This window comes from Opisthocomus hoazin, chromosome 18 (genome assembly GCF_030867145.1).
Source record: "Opisthocomus hoazin isolate bOpiHoa1 chromosome 18, bOpiHoa1.hap1, whole genome shotgun sequence".
In the NCBI taxonomy this organism is placed as follows: Eukaryota; Metazoa; Chordata; class Aves; order Opisthocomiformes; family Opisthocomidae; genus Opisthocomus; species Opisthocomus hoazin.
In genome coordinates this window covers 17,319,575-17,339,973 of record NC_134431.1, presented here as the reverse complement: position 1 = coordinate 17,339,973, position 20,399 = coordinate 17,319,575, and the positions used below count along the sequence as shown (strand labels likewise).

Genomic DNA, 20,399 nt, shown 5'->3' with positions numbered 1-20,399 from the left:
AACCCCCAACACCTCCTGGCTATGTTGGCTCAGCAGAAGCAGCCCCAGTTCTGCTGAGCTTGAAGGACACCTAGAACAGAGCCAGAGCTTGGCCATAGGCTATCTCCAGTCACAAGAGTTTACCATTTGCTTTTACACATGGAGAAAGAAAATGTTTCCCTCCTTAGCTATGGCAGCCCAGCTTTCTCTGAAAGCCATTGGAGAAGTTTTGCTTTGATTTCAAACCCATCTAGATCCCTGGCAGAGTCAGCAAATGTGCAAAAAAAATGTGTTTGGGTATGCAAACAGCTAATGTGAGCGCCAGGAACGGAATAGGAAAATTGTCTCTGGTAAAAGAGAAATCTCTCATTTTGTTAATCTCTCAGAGACCATTTTAACTCTGCTGGTTTTGATGTTCAAGCAGCAGAGGTAACTTTGTTAGCATTGCTATATGCAGTGCATTTCCCATTTCCAGATATGCAGCCAGAAGGTAAATTCTCCCTTTCCATGGAGACTAAAATATCCTGGAGGATTTGATCCTCTCACCCCCATTCAGTATGAATCCAATGATTATAGACCGAAGATGTGTAGCTGAATCTGCAGAGGAAAGAAGACGAGGAGGGAATTTATATTTCCTAACTTTAATAACTTGAAACTTGAGGCTTCCAGGCTGCCTCCACAGTGGGTAGTGAACTGGGTGTTGTCATCTCCACTGGCTCCAGGTGAGACCTCTGAGTTTTCAGCACCCTGATCTGGTGCAGCAGATTGCCTCACCGTCCTTCCAAGTCTCCCATTGCCAAACCTTCAAGGTGATGTGCTGCAAAGGTGGCATGGTTTGGTTGGGTAAGGAATTGCAGCTCTCAAAGACAAAACCGAATTCTTCTCTTAGCTGTACCCGTGGGACAGCTGAGGTTGCTCAGGCTGGACTAGGCTAGGGCTGCCATCCACCTCATTGCAGGGACATCAGGAGGACAAGGAACCTCTTTAAAAGTGTAAAGTACCTGGATTTAGGATCCAGAGCTGCCAGGCAGCTTCACTGGTTTCCCTGTCCCCACTGAGCAGGAGACCAGTGATGGTGATGGGAGCAGACCCCTTTGAGGTCATCCTTCGAAGCACTCATCATCAGAGCCAGATGGGTACCAAGAGGTCCCATGGCTGGTCACCTGCCCAGTACGACTGGAAGGGGCACCCTGTAGATGAGGTGTGTGCCTGGGGTGGCCATGGCCAACGTCGGGGCATGACCAACTTGCACAAGAAGTACAGTGCACCCATACAGTGGAGCCCAGGGAGGTTGTCACGGGGCAGCTCAGAGGAGAACAGATATTTTTATTTCCCTTTCCTTCAGCAGTCAAAGCACTGTGTTCTCCCTGCCAGCTCAGCTCAGCAGGGCTGGCTGTGACCTCCCATAGCCAGGGCTTTGGTGGATTAAAGCAGCATTCAAACAAATTTCTGGGGTGTTTACATGCACTTTCCTCTTTAATCATGAATGCCTCTGTCACTGTGTCTGTAACGTACTCTTTTCAGTGTTGTGTTCACACTGTCTGGTATCTCATCCTGACACCTTGCCAACCATGGATGTCTCCCATTCATTGAGTTATACAATCCCACAGCATATCTCGCCGACTCCAACAACTCGTGATTTTCTGAACTAGCTGAGGATGTGTTACCTAGCACTGGAACTGAAAGGAGAATGAATATATGGTTTTTCATATCCAACCGCCTCAATGGGATATTGCTACACATATGCAAATATATTCCAGAGGGTAAAGCACGTTGCCTATTATATCTGGGATGGGGGTGGGGTCTCCTAATGATGTTTCAGTGGTGCCTAAATCTCCAAATCTTACCCTGGGGTGAGTAAGACTGGCTTTCGCCAACACCCAGGCGTAGGAGAGAGCCTTCTGTTTCCTGCGGAATATATTTTCAATTTCTCTCTCTTTCTGTCTCTGTCGTTCTGTTTTTCAGTTGTTTCTTTCTGCAACTTTTCTGACCAACTTTTCTCTACATGTTGCTTCATTATGCATTTTGCTGGTGTCTTCTTTCTTATTTACTTTGCCAGGATAGATATGATTGTGGGTCCCCCGCCCCCTTCAACTCCCCGGCATAAGAAGTATCCAACCAAAGGACCCATGTATTCTTCCAAAGAATCTCCCCAATACTCGCCTAGGTTAGGATTCACCAAAATGCCGCTTTCTCTGGACTTTTCATTTGCTTAATGTCAAACCCCTTTCATGCCAGTTATATGACGGCATTTATCACTTAGCAGTGCAGCTGGCTAAATCATGACTCAGAAGGGCTGGCTACTCTGGGTATGCTCTGATTTACTTTCAGTAATGAGCTTTCACACTAGGCAAGCCAAAGCAAAAAAAAAGGGACACTCATGCAGTCATCAATAACCATCAGTTTCTTCAGCCAGCATATTTTCTATTTTCAGTCTTCTTGTAGGTGTTGGAAAGCAAAAAATACATCTTTTTAAAATCTCATATTTCATAAGACTTTCTTCAAATGTGAAAGGTGGATTATTTACCCACAATGCCAATATAAACAATCTGCTTTCTAAAAGATGAAACACTCCACACACAAGAGAAGGAGCCTCTGCAGCTCGTTGTGCTATGAAATGAGTTTATGCCATTGGGCAAAGTAAGAATGAAGTGTTTCATACCTGATGAACACAGCAGTCTCTTTTCCTTGCTGATACCAACTCTACCTACCACAGAGGAAAAAAATTGTCTTAAAATACTAGAACCACAGGACTCATATTAAAAAAAATAAGATGCTGATTTTGCAAGCAGAAAGAAGAGCAGGAGTCAAACCCAGCCCTCAGTCGTGCAGTGAGATTTTCCTCTTTGCCCTGATGAAGTTCTCTCCTTAGGTAAAACCGTACATGAAGCTGATGCCACAAGGCACGTATTCTCACTGAAGTTCCCATTTGAGGGCATTCTGAGGTCTGGTCAGCAGGGCCAGGAGCTATGCTCTGTTTTCACCTTATATTGAGACCACCGGAGCCCAAGACAGGTATAAATATTTTCCAGAAAGCCATTTTCCATGCATGGATAGTAGGTGATTTTTAAATACAATAAGTTTAGCCTCAAATATTTTTTTTCTAAATATACTTGCCCTCCTTAAGAGCTAATACGTGACAAATCTCTTGATCTTATTTAAGCTGCTCTGAGTAATCTTCACTAGAGAAAAGTGAGTAAAAGGAATATTGAAAGCTTACCTTTTCCCACTCAGCTAGCTCAAAGATTAAAAAAAATAAGAGAATTTTCCAGAAGCCCCAAGCTTTATGCTTTGGAAAAAATGCTCTCAGAAAATCATTTTTTCCATTTCTCCTCTCTGCCAAATGATGAAGCCCAAAACTAGTCTTTAACAATGAAATGACTTTCTTATCTGCAGAAACCCCTTGATTTTAAAATAAAAATACATATTCAAATGATTTTTGTTGTATTTCACCTAAAAGATTATGTGTACAACAAGCCTTCACTACAGACAAGATTTTAGTGTGAAAGCTTGTGCCTCACACCCAGAAAAGGTGACCAATGGATGCTAGGGGAGGTGGCCTCGAACTGGAATGTTTATTTTATTCAGTCCAAATCTGTTGCTGTGTCACTGTAGTGTTAAAGACTTTCCCTTCCTGTTTTTACAGTTTCTAATACTGCTGGCCAGATTAAAATCTGTTTGCACATGCCTACTAGGCTCCTGGGACCTTAAGACTTTTTTTATAATTGTTCCCTTTTTTAATGCATTGAATTTTCTCATTTCTCCTCTACTGAGCTGTGGCTGAGAGGCTCCAGAAAGTAGAAGAGTACAGAAGGCTGCTGAAATCTCTGCTCCCACTCATTACAAGGTTTATGCTGTGCTTAATTTTTGGCAGCTGCATCCTCCCACGGACCCCAGTGGGACCTGTGAGATGCTCGAGGTGCCCGATGGATGGGAACTGGAGCTCTGAGCAGCCCCAAGCCCAAATCCAGAAACTCTGGGTCAGGGTCTGCTGCTGCCATGGCTGACATCATCTCAGCACTATGTGGGTCCCTGCCGTGGGACACATGCACTGGGGTCCACATAGGCTGCACCAGCCTCTCGTTTTTAGACAGCACATCCCTGTTTTAGACAAACGCTGCTCAGATTGTAAGAAAACACCCAGTGAAGGAAGAGAAACAAAACTGAGTGATGTCCCATGAGCTATCTGAACCCTGTGGGTTGCGCTGTGGTGCTCTGGTGACAAGGGCTCCGTTCAGCCAAGAGTTTTCTGGAAGTAGCTCCCAGCAAAGGCGGCTGGAGACTCATGGATGTCCATGGCTCTGGTTTGGCTGAAGGTGCTCGCTCCATGCTGTACACACAGACAATCTGGATTAAATTCCCTTGATCAGTTGATTTAGCATAGACTAGGTGCAACCTCAGATGTAGTTTTTAGACAACAGATATTGGTCAAAATATATCTAGAGCAAACTTTGTTGCCAAATGGGGAGGTAAGTAGCCAGTCCTGTGACATGGATGAAGGGGGTTTGGCTTCAATGCCTGGATTGTGTACAAAAACTTAAAAGAGGTAAAGAAAAAAGAAAATAATTGAATATATATTCCCAAACACTTCATTTTTATCTCATTTGAGCCGTTTTACCTTTTGATGTCTGCTTCTGGCCCGAGGGTGACATATTACACCTCTTTGCATGCACTGTTAGCATGAAGCGTAATGAAGCATGAGAAAACCTGCACTGTGGCTGATGCAAGACTTTACTTTTTTTTTTGTGTCATTAGAAAGAAGGAAAGATAATCAAAGTTCACTTTAAAGAGCTTTCTCTCTCCCTCCAAAACTCAGACCTAGCAAAGCCTATCAAGGACAGCAGATGGCACAGTTTGTCGTGCATCGTTAGAAAACTCTGAATCCTCTGCTGCCACAAAGCGAAGAATACGGGGCTGATTCTTCCAAAGCCTCAGCTGAGTTCTTCCCTCCACACGTGTATTCAGCACAGCCAAGAAAAGGCTCGGGAAGGCACAAGGCTCCCCACAAGAAGTAGTGCAGAAGGGAGGTTTGGCATCTCAGAACATTCATGGTCCCTTGTCATGCACTAGGAACACACACTATCCCCCTCTGCTTTCAAAGGTGGAATATGTTCTCTGTTCTTCATCTTTTGAGCTTTGCTGCCCAATTTGAACAAAACCTCAAACTCTTCTATAACGGCTAAAAGGACCTTCTGTTTTTTGTGGTGCTCAGCTAGGCACAGGTGGGTTGGGAGCTCATGAAGAAATTCTTCTCTTCTTTTGTGTCAGATGAGGCACAAATGAAATCACTGCACTTTGCTGAGAGTAGGAGCACTCTCCCCTGGTCTAACTTCTGCCATGGGAAGCAGAGGCATAGGAGACCTTGAGCCTGGGCTCTACCATCAAGAGAGGAGGACTCAGTTCACCTTCTTCTCCCCTCTCTGCACTGAAATCAGTAGCCCACTGCTGCCAATCGCACCATTCTCAGTGCAGACCCTGCCTCCAACGTGAGATCTGGGTCTCTGGTTTCTCAGAGCTGTGGAAGATGACCAGCTCAGGGGTCAGGACTACGTTTAAGTATAGACACAGAGGGTGTCAAGCAGGAATTCTCCTGGGCTCTGGTGTCAATGATGTATGGGCAAGGACTTCTGAATGCTTTATGGGTGAGCTCTATGAAGTGCTTCAGTCCTGCCTTTAAATCACAGAAGGTCTACAGGCATGTCCAGCCTGGAGGTGATGGAAAAAGTCAGTGCTTTTCTATATATTAGTGGTCATTCATCTGTGAAGCGCAGCTGGCCTCTCGTGCTTCACGTGGGTCATGTGAGGTTCATTTAATGGATAGCTCTTCTCTGAAGGACATGGATGAGAGATGTCCTGCCTCAAATTCTGCGAGATTAGAAATAGGGTTGCACAAGACTATCTCTGCGTTTATGATACTCTATATCATGACAATGTTCAGTTTTCCTCTCTGTGTTACAGTCTGTCCTGCCTCCCTGCTCTACTCAGCAACCATTGAGGGACATCTCATTTCCATCAGTGGACACATTTCAGTGTTGGTGCTGTGCTAAATGGGACACGAGGACAGAGCACCCTGATTGTTCTTGGCCTTCCGCAATATTCAGTAGCGTTTAGACTTTGGGCCTCTTTAAACGCATGTTCATTGTTTTACTAGTCTACTTGCTTGTGCATACAGGAGAGGAGTTCGTACAGTGGCTGTACTACGCCTTGACTTGTGATTCCTAACCAAGGTAGCCCAAGGTATCCAATTTAATACCTCTTTGCTTACATGGTAGCAACATTGTCGTAGGATTTCTCGTGCTGTATGTCATGTCAGTAATTGCATCCCTTGTGGGGAGTTCCTGTACATGTCAGTAACCTGCTTCTCCCATTACAAGCGAGAAATAAGGCATGCATATTCCTCACACTTGTAATTCTAGCACTTGGTGCTCCTTGTACTCCTGTGCTTATATTGCTAAGCAAAGGATCAAACATGACTTTTTAAACAGAACAGTATTCTGTCGCGTCCTTGCCCAAATGAAGTATCTTCTGGGTATCAAAGATAAACTCTAAAACAATTGTTGGCTTGTATTTTCTGTCTTTGGTGTGATGTGCTCGTCCACTTCATCTCTCAAGCCAGATCTTCTGGTGCTGTAAACTGCTGTTGCTCTAATATAAGCCAAGGGAGCCACGCTGGTGCATACCCACTGATATCTGTCCCTTAATGTCAACAGCCAACATACGTATTAAGTCCCCGTCAAATGTAAAGAAAACAGATGGCCCTTTTGTTGGAAATAGCCTCACGTCTCATTCCTTTCCTTGGTTTTTTGTTCATTTTCCCCTGTCTGTCTGTGTTCAGCTCCTTCCTCTTCCTCCTCCTGGTGCATGGACCCATGGCCCACACAGCAGAACTGCGTAAGAAGCATTTTGAGTTTTCTGCTCAAGATACCTCAACTTGGTTTCAGTCAGATTAATTAACCCTTCTTTTCCCCGACCACCCTTAAGTTTGGTGCATTATGCAAGAGTAAACTTTGCCTGACAGAGAATTAAGTTATAAACCGGGCTGCCATTAAGAAGCTGTTCCAAAATTTAGTTGCTCCTGAGTTCTGAGGGATCAAGAAGCTCCAGTGCTTACTCTCTAGAAAATTTATATTTGATACCTCAAATAGAATTGACTTCTAGCTTCCATGCTAGCTCTGTCCTCCTTCTTCCTCTGCATACAGAGCTGTATTTCAGCCCAGGTGTTTCTAGGCTGGGAAGGAGGAGCTGCAAATGTAACATGTGTAAAGAAGTTGGTGCCAAACAGCATGCCCAGTACCTTTAGCTGATGATTTGGCAGGAGTGTCCTCTGCTGTTACTGCCTTGGAGCCCTCCTGATAGAAACCATCTCATGATACAGTTGTGTATTGCAGTAGCATCGAGATGAAGACAATTTGGTAATGTTTGGTGAGTTATGACCAAATTCAGCCTTGATGTAATTCCACTAAAGCAATTAGCACTGCACCTGTTGTCTGGATCTTAGGGCAAGCATCTCATTTTCATGAATTCTCATTTTCAGAATTACACACTTACATTTGCATTGAAGAGAGGAAACTGCTGCAAAGACTGAAAAAAATCCCATTGACATATGCTAGACAGAAAACTTGATCTTCCCCCAAAATAATAATTTCTTACTACAAATAAGTTAATTGATCTGGAAGAAAGCCAGTTAAAGAAATTCTTTGCAGTGGGTAAATTTACTGTGCATAATGTGCCAGGTTTTGTCTGTATAAACAGAAAAGGATAATTTCAAACTCTGCTAATACTGCTCTGAATTTTGCATCTGAATTAACACTTCAGTGCCACTGCGTGTCTGTGAGTAACCTGGAGTGTTAGTTGGGAGAGGGGCTGTTGCTGTGTCCCACGGAGGCGCGACAAGCGGAGCCCTCCTCGCCTGCTGCCTCCAACTGACTCCAGGTCCTTTTCCGGGGGCGGGGGGGATTTTCTGATCCCGGTAGAGTTGACCAGATCGTTGGGAGAGGATCCTCCATGACTGACAAGGATCGGACCAAAGGCCCAGCGGAGGGGGAGCTACCTGAAGACCCCAGCATGATGGGCAGGCTTGGAAAAGTTGAAAAACAGGTATATTGGGTCAGGAGGGAGTTCTCAGCAGAGGGTGTTGCATGCATTGTGTTGTTTTTCTCTTGCCTTATTTTTCCCCAGTGGGACATCACCATTTAGGAAAAAAAATCAAGAGCTAAGAATATTTTGAAAAAGAAACAAGGTAGGTGTTATGAAAGGGAACTAAATGTCTGACGAGCCTAAGTACTCCTTTCAACACAGGCACTTTGGAGTCTCTGACATACAGACTTTGTTTTTTGATGAGTCTACCGAAAGTCTACATTATTTTTGAAAAGGCACACTGGTTTCTTTGCCAGCGTACTAGACATGTTTGAAATGAGTCCAGGAGCCTGGCTGCTGTAGCTGCTGGCCTCACCGAAGGTGAAAATCTTCCTAGAGGATAAGGCTCAGAAATCCCCATGACCACCTGAGCCCGGGGAAGTGCCAAACACATCAAGGAGCTGAAAGTCACTGGGAGGATGCGAGTGTGCTCCAGTTTTCCTGGTATTTGGTATCTGTCAAAAAGATTATAGGAGCTTAAGGAAACCCCCATAAAAAGGTGGAAAATTAAGGGATTATTTTCAGAACACTTCAATTAAATATTTACTAAAAGTTTCAGTTTGGTGTAGGTCAGTGTAGGCAGAGGTTGTCTGTGAAGCCCAGACCCATGCTCATGCCTAGGCGGGTTGGGATTTGCTTCTACTCAGGGTGTTAACGTGCTTCAACCTGCGTGCAGTGTATGGTGCTGGAATTGTGGTGTTTTGCAGGTTCAGTCAATGGAGAAGAAGCTGGACTTCCTGGTGAACATCTACATGCAGCGGATGGGCATCCCACCAACGGAGACAGAGGCTTATTTTGGGTCCAAGGAACCAGACCCAGCACCTCCCTACCACAGCCCTGAAGACAGCAGAGAGCACATTGACAAGAATGGCTGCATCATCAAGATCATCAGGTCCACCAGCTCCATGGGTCAGAAGAACTTCTCTGCCCCACCAGCCCCGACCAACACATGCCCACCCTCGACGTCATGCCAGCAGCAGGTGTACCAGAGGCAAAGCCATGGTTCCTCACCCGTCGGAGACCCCGGCTCGCTGGTCCGCATCCCACCTCCACCCTCCCACGAGCGCTCCTTGTCAGCATACAGCGGTGGGCACAGGGCGAGCTCAGAGTACCTGAGAAATGAAGACATTACAACCAAACACCATGAGAGTGCCATGAGAGACAGCGACACGTCCATCTCCATCCCCTCGGTAGACCACGAGGAACTGGAGCGCTCTTTCAGCGGCTTTAGCATCTCCCAGTCCAAAGAGAATTTGGACATCCTTAACAACGGTTGCTATGCAGCCGTGGCAAAAATCAGACCCTACATTGCAGAAGGGGAATCAGACACCGATTCTGACCTCTGCACGCCCTGCGGTCCTCCTCCTAGGTCAGCCACGGGTGAGGGACCCTTCAGTGACATGGGCTGGTCAGCCCCCAGGCAGTGAAGCCTTCTCGCAGCGGCCGAGCCACATCTGAGTGCTGGCAGCTGCCCGCTCCAGCTGTCCACGCGTCGAACTTGTCAAGGAGATTGACAGCTAAGGTTTTCCTCCTTCTAGGACATCCTTAGCTGGCAGATGCTTTCTTGCACCTTACTCTGGGGGGAGTAATGAGCAGGTCCGAGCCTGCATTTGTAGAAGAGGCCACATTGGTGGGCGAACTGGAGCTGTGAAGTTCAGATTTCTTTCATACTCTCTTTCTAAGATCATTAGGTGAAAATATTTCATGGTGCAGGGTAGGCAATTTGCGTTTCTTGGGAATCTTCAGAAGTGCAGGGCAGGAATAAATCACCTAGCCAGAGCTTTTGGAGGTCACAGTAAAGGGTGGCTGACGTGTTACGTGGGAATTGCTACACCATGGCACTGGTGATTACGCTTTTAGGTGTTTTGGAATCGTGGAATGAACATGTGTCTGTTTCTGGCTTAGATTTCAGGCCATGTGTAATTACGGGGGGTTGTGGATTGTTAATCTGTGGTTCCTCATTAACCATCAGGAAGGTGGCATAATTCCAATATAATACATGGAAACGTTGCGCAGGCCCCTGGAGGAAGGGGGATGGTCGCTGGAATATTTTCCTGAACAGAAGACATGGCCTCAAAGTGGGACAGGTTAGGATACCATTCTGAACCAGAATGGTTTGGAAATTATCCCATCTTAGGAAACCGAAAAACTCAGAAATATGAGCTTGAGTGCAAGCATAGAGACAACCCTGAGAGCAGAGACAGGAGACAGCAAAGAAGGACAAGAGACTATGGGTCTGGAATTTTATGTTTTAAACCATGTATTATATTTAATTATCTCTCCTCCCATTGACAAAGGACCTGGAGATGCAAAGGCAAACCAAAGGCAGCCCCTCTGGAGGGCTGTCATGGTGTGAAGCCATTCTCATGGCCAATAGTGCTGTTGTGGAGTCACAGCCACCAGGCCAAAGGGAGAGGGTGGATATGCAAGATGCTGTGGTCCCCGCGTTGCTGCAAGTTACGTGCTGAGCTCCGTCCTTTTGAAGCCCTTTTGGTCAGACTGGGCACTTTTCTTACAGTTTGCATTGTGCCTGAACACTTTTGCACACACTATGCCCCATGAAAATCTTCCCTTCTTCTGCCCTGCCAAGAATCTCACACCCATATTCTTGGGACATCCTTCAGTTTCGTTTGGATCCCTGAAGTTGAATTAAGAGGTGCTTCTTCATTTCTTCATGGTCTTTCAGAAGCCTCTTACCTGTGCTTGCCTGCAAGTTGTGCCAATCCGCATTTGCCCAATTTTGTTGTAGTTGAAGTACTTTCTCTTGGAAAGATCCTTGTGTCATTACCAGGAACCTCAGCAGCGCATTCAAGCTGGGGGAGGGCAAAGGGAAAAGTGATGCTCAAAGTTTTTTCTGGGACCAAAACGAAGTCACAAAGTGATCCTTTTACATGGATAGGCTGGTTGGGTTTGTTTTGCAAGGGGGTGGATCAGGAAAAGGGTGTTTGGGATCCATCTCCGGGGCTGGGACACCATGGCCGGTGTATGCCTCTGAGCACTCCAATGCATCTACAGCCCAAATCCCATGTGTGTTTTCTGCTCTAGCTGTATCTGTGATTTTAAACCCCATCTCTCCACATTTTCCCTGTGTTACAAAAGTCTGTTAAGGATATTTAGGTGACAACTACATTTTTGTGTGGCCTTTGAGAGGCTGAGCATTGACTTGCTTGAGGTGAAGGGAGAATCACAGCCTTTTTCTCTCCTCCTGTTTGCTTGACCAGAGGCAGCAACCAGGGGAGCCTCAGGACTATTTTGGCCTTAGGGAAGATGTGGGTGCACTGTGACAGCTTGCAGACAGGAAATAAGACCATCCTTTTGGCAGTGCTCAGGACCGACGCACAGGTCTTCACATGGGATTGAGGAGTGGGGAAAGGCTCTGCACAATTTTTCCTGCCATTTTTCACCATTCAGGAGGGAAAAACATTTTTCTTGGAGGGAACCTGGGCTTCCAGCCATGCTAGTTCCGTTCTTTCCCATTTGATCCATTTTTTTGTTACCTGCTGCAATTTTCCCCTCTCTGCTTGTCCTCCCAAACTCCTTTTGTCTCCAGATTTCTTTGTGCAAATTGAACCCAGTGATGCCTTTGACTTCCACACCAAGAAATCTTTGAATGCAAAATGGCTGCAAATTGTGCAGATTTGCCCCTGGCCTGCAAAATGAGATGCCTTCTGGTAGAGCAAGAAATGTCAGCAGGTCCCAAATCTAGTGATGTGTTTTCTGGTGACCACAGGAATGGAAATTCCATTGGGTGAGGCAGAAGTCAACATTGCTCCAGCCAGCTGCTTGCTGCAAATCTTGTCCAAGTCAGAGATAACAAAGATTTATTATTTTGTTTGTTTGCAATCACTTTGCGAGGCCTGCTGGAAATTTTGCACAGAAGGGTATGATACAAGGTGAGGAACTCCAGATGAGGGTGAGGATGATGTCATGCGATCCTATTCCAGCACGGGTACACAGCTGGTCTTTGATATAGGAGGCAAAGTCAACAGGACTTCAAGGCACAATTTTTTGGATGTAATTTTCATCATGTCCTAATTTTGAAGCCCTGTTGACTCTCTGTTGAATGTCCGTTTCCTAGGTCTCATGGCAAAATCTCTTTCTCCTGTCCAGATGATGTTACACCCTTGAAAGTAGATACAGTCAGCGTGTCCCGAGGAGACGCAGTTCCACTGTGTCCTCTGAGTTTTCCGCAGGCTGGAACCTGGCAGTCTTTTACCTCCTTTAGGGACTGTATAGGAAGAATTGTGTTTTCCCTCTTCAAGTAAGTTACTAACCAGAGTTTAGAAAGTTCTTCTGACTTGCAGCTTTAAAAGGTGTTGGATTTGTCCCACAATCACTGATAATAGAAAACAAGTTTTAAATACGTGCAGTACAGACTGTATCTTGCTGCTACAAATTTCACATTAAAGTTTTTCTGGAAGGTGTAAGAAATATTCCACCTTCATCCGTAGAATAATTTCAAAGAAATTCTGACATCCACAACCATGCTGTAAATCATCACTTCTTCATCCAGGCAAAGAGGCTTGACCCAGACTTTTGGGTTAACTTTTACCAGAATTAACTCCAAATAATGCTCCTTATTTCTGTGAAATGATTTATTCCTGTGTGAATGAAAACAGAGCCAGCTCGAACTGAAGGTTTCATTGCTTATTGACATAAATAATTTAATTCCTGTCCTAAATCACGGTCCAATACTTCCTGCAAAGTCTTCACTTTTGGTCTCTCAGTTCCCCTCTGCCCGTGTCACACACTCCTGGTGATTATCTCCTGAAAGAAGTTTTAACTGCTAGATTGAAAGAAGATGGTTTTTTTTTTTGCCAATAAGGCAGTCCTGATGATAAAGACCTTTAAAAGGATGGACAGGCAAACTTTATCCCCCTGCTGAGCCTCTCTCGGGCTGGCTTCGCTCCCCTGTTCCTCCCAAGTCTAGTTCTATATTTTTTGGACGACAGAAACGGGTTTCAGACAATGCCAAATGTGGACAGAGGAGAGACCAGGGAGAGCTGAAGACATGTGAGAGCCAAATATCCAGCAGCCTGTCTTGAACTTCTCCGGGGGTGCCCGTGCCCACACGCGGCTGTGTGCACAGAGCCTGGTTTCGAGATTTGTCTGTGCTGAATGTGAAGCTGTGGCCTTGGACCAGAGCCTGGGACCTGGTCTCCAAGAAACTTTTGGACTTTTTTTTCAGGATCTGGGTCTAAGTCTGGAGAGAAATACTGAAAATGGTCCCACCTGCAGGATGGAGCAATCCCTGAGATCGGGACCTGAAGCCAGAGTCAGTTTTTGGGTGCTTCAAGTCCAAGTGTGAGTTCAAGCTGTCTCATGAGTTCATGTCTCTGAACAGGAGATGTGAGTGGAGATGTTGCAATCTCTGTGCAGGTGGCCTTTCATAATGTGACCCCGAGACACAGGAACAGAGCACTAGCCATAAATCGAATTTCCCAACATTTGGGAAGGGACTTTAATGTTACTCAAGTGCAGATTTTGTATGTGAATTTCCTTGTTAATTCATTTTCTTATCAATAATTTTTAAGACAGAAATGTCAAGGAACTCACTGAAAATAAACCTCTTGTTGAGATCAGAAAGCCACTATATTTCTTTAGACAGACTGTGAGATAGATCAGGTTTTCTAAAAATATATTTTGTTTCAAATGCTTAATAGATCCAAATAAATTCTGCAGGGTCATTGCTATTTACAGATAAATAGGTATATTTTTACATTTTTAATTGATTTTTAAGATTTTAAATTAAGTGAATTTTTAGAAAAAGTTTGTATAATCTGCCTGAGAAGCCAGAGCATCACCTCAGATATGAATGCTCCCCTCCCTAACAGTTACCCAAGAGAAAAGAAAAACACATGTACTCATATTTTTCTCAAGAGGGGGCTACTGCAGACCTCACTTCCCATATATCGTCAGACCACTACGGTCTCAGCAACATTATTGCTAAAAACCAAAATGGAAGTATTCAAAGAGGAAATGAAATTCCTATGGAATATGCCCACGAGTTATCGTTTATAAAGACCCTTAGCAGTGAGTATTTTATTGGGAATGCTCAAAAACCCAGGAGCAGGCTAAGGATTTCTGTTTCTCCACCCATGCTCATGTGAACCCTCAGACTGAGCGAGCCCTGAGCCTCCATCGCTTTCTTCCCAGCACGCCTGTGGTCCTCCGACCCATGGCTATGTGCCCGCGTCCTCTGTCACCCCCTCTCCATCACGGGTCAGCACCTTCTGTTTTCATCAGTTTCCTTTTCGTGAACCAGAAACAAGGAAATCAGATACAAAAGCTCCTTCACCTGCAAGTAACATTGAGGCTGCGATGCGGAGGGCTGTGGCACGGGGGGGAGGGCAGCAGCCCCCTCCGAGCCCCGCGTGGATCACTGTTGCTCAGTGGTGTAACAGCAAACTCTTGCTTTTAGCTCACAAACACCCCGACTTTTCTGTGTGGCAGAGCAAAACCTGCTTAGAGCAAGGGTGTGGGTTGTTCGGTTTTTTAACAATAACAATAGGGTTTTTTAAAATAAGGATAATAATAATGCATAGGAATCTTCTTTAGTATATTGTAGTGTTTGATGCCCCAGTGACACAATACTGCTTGCCTTATCTTAGTGTCTAGAGGGAGAGGGATTACACACGTTTTGATACAGTAGTAATCACGCTTATAATTTAGGTAGCAGCAAGGAGCGGCTGCTGCAGGAGGAGCAGCCGGATCCTTTTTAACATATGAATGTGCTTTCCGGACTATCTCACTGACTGTACTCTCAATTTTGCCTGCTACTGCATGCAGCCTGAGATGAGTAGACAGCAATACGCTCCAGCTGTATCTGCACTCCCAGATTGCTGTAGTACCTGAGGAGGTGACATTGCCAAAAAGCATCATTTTTGGGACCGGCCGTCGTCCCTGTGACCCATCACGTAGGGTGCTGCGGTGCTTCTGCAAGTGACACTTATGTACCAAGTGTCTTTCATGCTGCGACTGATCGTTGCCCCATCTCTCTGATACAGCATGCATGAACTCCACTTCTTCTGCTTGTAACTAAGGGGTAAAAAAGCCATGTTTGTACCTGTGGTTCCTCGGAACGTGTGCTTGGGGAGGAAAAAATACGAAATGGGCTGGCTGTATGTAACGACCTCCTTTCCATCCAGATGCCTCTGAGGAAGAGCATCCCAGATACTCCTTTCTGAGGGTTTGGATGAGCAGGCAGAACAAGGCAGGCAGTGCCAAGGATGGAGGCCTGGTCTTCATTTAGGAGATGCCATATGAACTCAAAAGTGTGGGACTTGCCATATTTCTGTATTAATTCCCACAGGGTTTTCTCGCCTGCATCCAGCTCTGGTGTGCATGCGTGTTCGTGCCTGCAGCCCAGCCCGAGGGGCAGGGGCGAAGGTGACTCCCAAACTTTGGAAGCCCCTCTTTGGAAATTTCATCCACCCTTGGCTACAGCCCTTGGGGGTCTCAGGGACCCTGCAGCTGTACCGTATCCATTCCTTGTGGGAACATCTCTTACTCTCCTCGTGGAAAGGCACTGAGCTACTTTTTTGTCTCCATAGATGTTGTGCCACCACTTTCCTAGCTTGTAATACCAGATTCTCATGAGGCCTTCAGGCTTCAAGGTTTGCCCACCTTGCTGGTGTTTGCAGTCTCTTCTGTCTCTTAGCGCTGCTGCCGTAATCTGGTTTGACACTGGTCCCATATCCTCACCTTCCTAGTCCAGACAATATACAAGTGAAGATGTAATGCCAGAACTCTGCTCTGAGACTTTCTTTTTGGCCTGGTATCATTAGATACGCCAGGGAGCCTTCGTGTTTTGTTAACAAGACTGTTTTGCTTTTTATTGGCAATTTATTTGCATCCTCACTGAGCCACTGTGGCCTCAAAACGTCCCTGGTTTGTTCTGCTGGGGCCTTCCAGCGCAGGGATGGATTTCCCCGCTCTGTACAGCACCCGTTAAGGGTTTATCCCCTTGGCTTTAGCTGATTGTGGTGAAACAGGGAGGAGAGTTCAATTCTGGTTTTCTTGTCAAACTGAATGTCTCAGAGAAGAACTTATAGACTCTAACCCTGTTGATGCTTTTGCTCCCCGAAGCAAGAGCTGCTTTCGAGACCCAGTCGCCTTCAGTGGTCCACATGGATGGCTTTGCATGCCAGGCTCCAGCTTGGTAATGGGGAGAAACGGAAAGCAGCTAGTCCAAGCTGTGCTATTTCCAAAGCTGCCAGTGAGCCTGGAAGCATCTTGCCCTCTCCGAATTCCTGTGAATACAGCTGCAGATGAATTGTTCCAGCAGCATCTGTTTGCCTAGTCCTGAGAAACTTGAGCTACCACAACCGCAAAGCTTTCCAAAACTCAGTGCCAAGCTCGGGCTAGATTTCACCTGCAGCTATGCCTATAATTTTAGGGCAGGGTTAATGGTTTCAGGTAGAGGCCATGCCAACTCTCCAGTTTGGGTGATTCTGGCCCAAAACCAAGGCTGAATGTCACACTGTCGGTGAAGCTTCCCCTGGAATTTCAGCTCCATTTGATACTGATGGCTGTGGACCTGGGAAGGTGCTCTCTCCTTCCCACTGCACGCGAGAAAAGGTCGGCACAAGCCTTGCAAGCCAAGATAAGAAAATGCCTCCTTATTTTAGCATGCCATGGGCACCTCCTGTTAAAAGTAGAAGCAGCATTTCACAATAAATCCTTAAACCTGACCAAGACAGTGGCCGTGACCCAGTGTTTCACATTTTCAGTGATGCTCATGAAAAGGATTTATTACAGATGTGGATATAGAGGGCTGAGTCCTTTAGCATCTCTAGACATCGTGTTCAGGCTTGCTGCTGACCTGAGGAGAAGTCATCAAAGGTCTTTTCTGCCCTGTCTGGTTATTCACATCTTCCCTGGAGCTGAAGATACCCCATGCTCCTGTCAGCAAGCAGGATGGGGACCCTCCTGTGTTCATTACTCTTCCCCACTACCCAAACCCTAACTATTGAAATTTCTTCACTTTTTCTCAAAAAATTCACACATGGGGTAGAGAACCTGAGTCTTGCAGGAACATCGAGGCAAAAGAAGATATAGCTGATAAATGGCAGAGATTTTTTCTATTTTAAATCAAGAGCAGATTTTAAACATAGTTGCAGTTGCTGAGTGGTGTGTCAAATGCTTTAGGAGATTCAATAAATTATTCTTATAAATGTTTTATTCTTTTATCAGTAATTCGTATAGGTGGGTGCCACTGCTCTTACACAGCAATGCTCCACACACTAAAACTATATTCTGGTTTCTACAGTATAGACATCGTATTTATGCAATTTATCTTGCTCGGTGTCACTTTGGCACACTGTCCCCATACTCTGTGCACAGATTGCACATCACATGCCAAACGCTGATAGGTATCACCACATGTGATAAGTGTACAGGTGTGGAACAGACATCGAACAAAGTGTTACCTGCCTGGTTTGTGATGTGACTCAACATAGGGGAAAAGACGAAAACCAAGCTCTTGTTTTGTTAAGAAATACACTGCATTCAAATGCTGCTTTAAACAGATTTTGCCAGGAAGTTAAAATAAATTCTATTGCTTCAGCAATGTTTCTTATAAAAACAGAAACACACAGCCCCAAAATACCAAACAGTTGCTGTATTTCTGTCTATTCTTCATTGCTGTTCATCTGAACTGTAAATTCTGTACAGATTGAATGAAGTTCACAGTTTATCTTTGTCATAACCCGCAAGATAAAAGGACAACACAACTTTGGCTGCAGAAGCATGGGCATGTTGTTTGCGTACATGCATCTACGCATTGCTGTACGTGCACGTGTGTACAAACGCATGTACACATGCGCTTCAGAACAGAGAAAGCTGCATCTGAGATACACAGGGGGGATAAAAGTTCTTTTTTTGGAGGTGGGAGAGTGGATAAAACCAAAACAAAAGACTATTTCAATAATGTATTTTGATCAAAAAGGAAGATTTGCAAAGGGGGTTGATGCGTAACTGCCCTCCCAAGGAGAAATCCCACTTGTGAGGGCAGCACACGCCATGCAGCAGAGTGATGCAGCTGCTTTAAGTGGTTATTTCTTTGGCTTCCTTTCCAACAAACAAAAGAATACAGCGGCCAGTCCCAATTCCAAGTCCCATTCCTAGGATGCGTGGCCAAACAGTTGTCCTGTGCTGTTGGAGACCCAAGGGCAAAGGCTTTCTGTGCCGTGACAGGGTGACCCTGTTGGCAGAGGTGCTGGCTGATGGGCAGTGCCACGGTGTCCTGCAAACCCAGCATCACATCCCCCCTTGGTACGGGCTACTGCCCAGGCAGAGATCCTGCTGCCCGGTGGGTCCTGCTCTTACCTTTGGCTATGTATTTAAAAAGCCCCTAGTTAAGAGTCATTGAAGTAGAGTGAGAGAAGCAGTCATCAAGAGCCCATTTTTTATCACAGAGATATAAAAGAAATGACAAAGTTATAATCAATAAATCTGATTATCCAAGCTGGTCAGCCCCCAGACTCCGACTGCCCCTATGCAGAGATTTCACCAACCTCATCAAATGAATCATCCTCCAGGATTTAGTTTTGCTCGTATTTTCACCAATGTAAGATCTGTATTGCAACTTCAGTGTTTAATTTAAATTAAATAAAGGCACAAAGAGCTAACTTTTCCAGTTAAATACTGCTGGATGCCATTGGAAGAATACTAATCAGATTTTTGCATTGGCCTGAAAAATCATCTCTAGGTCCAAAGTTATCAGCTGTAAGAGCCACTTCAGTCCCAAATGTGCTATTAAGCAAAGGGTACATCTATTGCTGGAGTATGTTGCCATTTCCCTAAGATACCTTAAAGCTATCACGGCTGATAACAGCATCTGGCTCGTTTGGCCTTAACTAGGCTAAAAACGGTTCATGCATTTGTCCTGACAGGGAGCTGAGAGGTGAGTTTTGCACTGGGCCAGGCCGTTCTCGCTTGGCACAAGTGCAGGCACTGCATGCCCTCGCCTCGCGCTCGCAGAAATCTGGGGCTCAGCTGAGCATGAAAGTTTGGTTGTCCTTTAGAAAGCAAAGACAGCTGCTGCTTTGCTTCCTTTAATTTGCTCTGTTGCCTTGGCTTTTTTGCACTTACGTTTCATCTCCAAAGAATCTCTCATAATGCCTTTGGTACTTCTGTACAATTTGAAAACATTTTGTATGTATTGAACGGTCCAGACTTTCTCTTGTAAAATAGCAATCGGACTTTTTTTTTTTTTTTTGGTGAATGTGTTATTTCCTCTGTACATTTCAATCATGAATTTGTGCAATGTACATTTTCTAGGGACAGATGCCAAGGGAATGACCTGTAGTTTTCTAAGGGAATAGCTAGAAGCCGAACGACGCAGTCACAGATGGTTTTACATTAGCACTGTGGAAGAGCAACGTAGCCCAGACGTTTACACCGAGGCATTGAGCGTGATACAGCGTGTACCTTCACACGAATGACTGTGGCAGCTGCAAAACTGTATATGTGCGATACTAAAAAGAATAGCAATGGTTGCAATTGGGAGAGAAATGGAGGAAAATTAAATAATCACAATCATTAATTTAAGCCTCAAAGCATCAGAATGGAAAATTTGCATTCAGTAAAAATACCAGAGATTTAACCTTCATGAGATGAAATACACATTTATTTTTCTTTGCACTTCTTCTGTTCACTTTGTTTGTTTATTTCTGGCAATTTCTTGGTGCTTTGGGCACATACTTAATGGCTGATGAAGAAGAGTAAGATGGTGACTGAGGACCTGACCATTCCTGGCATTAAACCTTCACACCTCTCTTTCTTATTTCTAAAGTTAGACAACATTTTGTTTCTGATGTACAAAATCAAGCTCAGAAATCTCAAGTGCCCTTAGTCACGAGGACGCTGTCCCTTCAGAGTCCTTTAACAATATCGATTTTCTTAAGGTTAGATATCAGCCGCATCCTGACAGATAAAGGATGGTTATCGTAGCTCTTTGGCCCCCATGCCAGCTCCTTATCACCGTGCTAAAAACTGAGGCTGGTGTCATCCAAGTGGGCTCAGAGCCAAGGAATGGCACTGGAAAGGGACCTTTATCTGTCCCACAAATTATCTTGCTTACCAGGCACCAGTCCTAAATTAAGACAGCGCATGCTGGATTTTGGAGGACTCTCTAGGAGTGAAGTGGGTGGATGGACAGTATTTTCCATGGTGAGGTTGGCTGATGAAACAGCGGTTCCATTTTGCAAGAAAAAGGAAAACCCAAAATTTCTCTCTCCACACTGATGTTTTTTTTCCAGGAGGATGAAGTATAAGAATCT

At 45.1% G+C, this 20,399-nt stretch overlaps 1 protein-coding gene across 15 annotated transcripts in view; it reads left to right on the top strand.

Moving 5' to 3' along the window:
* KCNQ2 (potassium voltage-gated channel subfamily Q member 2) overlaps positions 1–19,737 on the top strand; it is a 77,953-nt gene extending 58,216 nt beyond the window's left edge. For 11 of the 15 annotated variants that reach the window (XM_075438425.1, XM_075438421.1, XM_075438417.1 and 8 more), the window contains 2 exons: positions 7,953–8,076; positions 8,823–19,737. In XM_075438425.1, the coding sequence (XP_075294540.1) occupies positions 7,953–8,076; positions 8,823–9,542 (844 nt within the window). In that variant the 3' untranslated portion in view covers positions 9,543–19,737. Of the gene's footprint in view, positions 1–2,038; positions 2,147–7,952; positions 8,077–8,822 lie in introns of all 15 variants that reach the window. The other 4 variants (XM_075438431.1, XM_075438430.1, XM_075438429.1 and 1 more) reach the window with 1 other exon arrangement.
* The last annotated feature ends 662 nt before the right edge of the window (positions 19,738–20,399 follow it).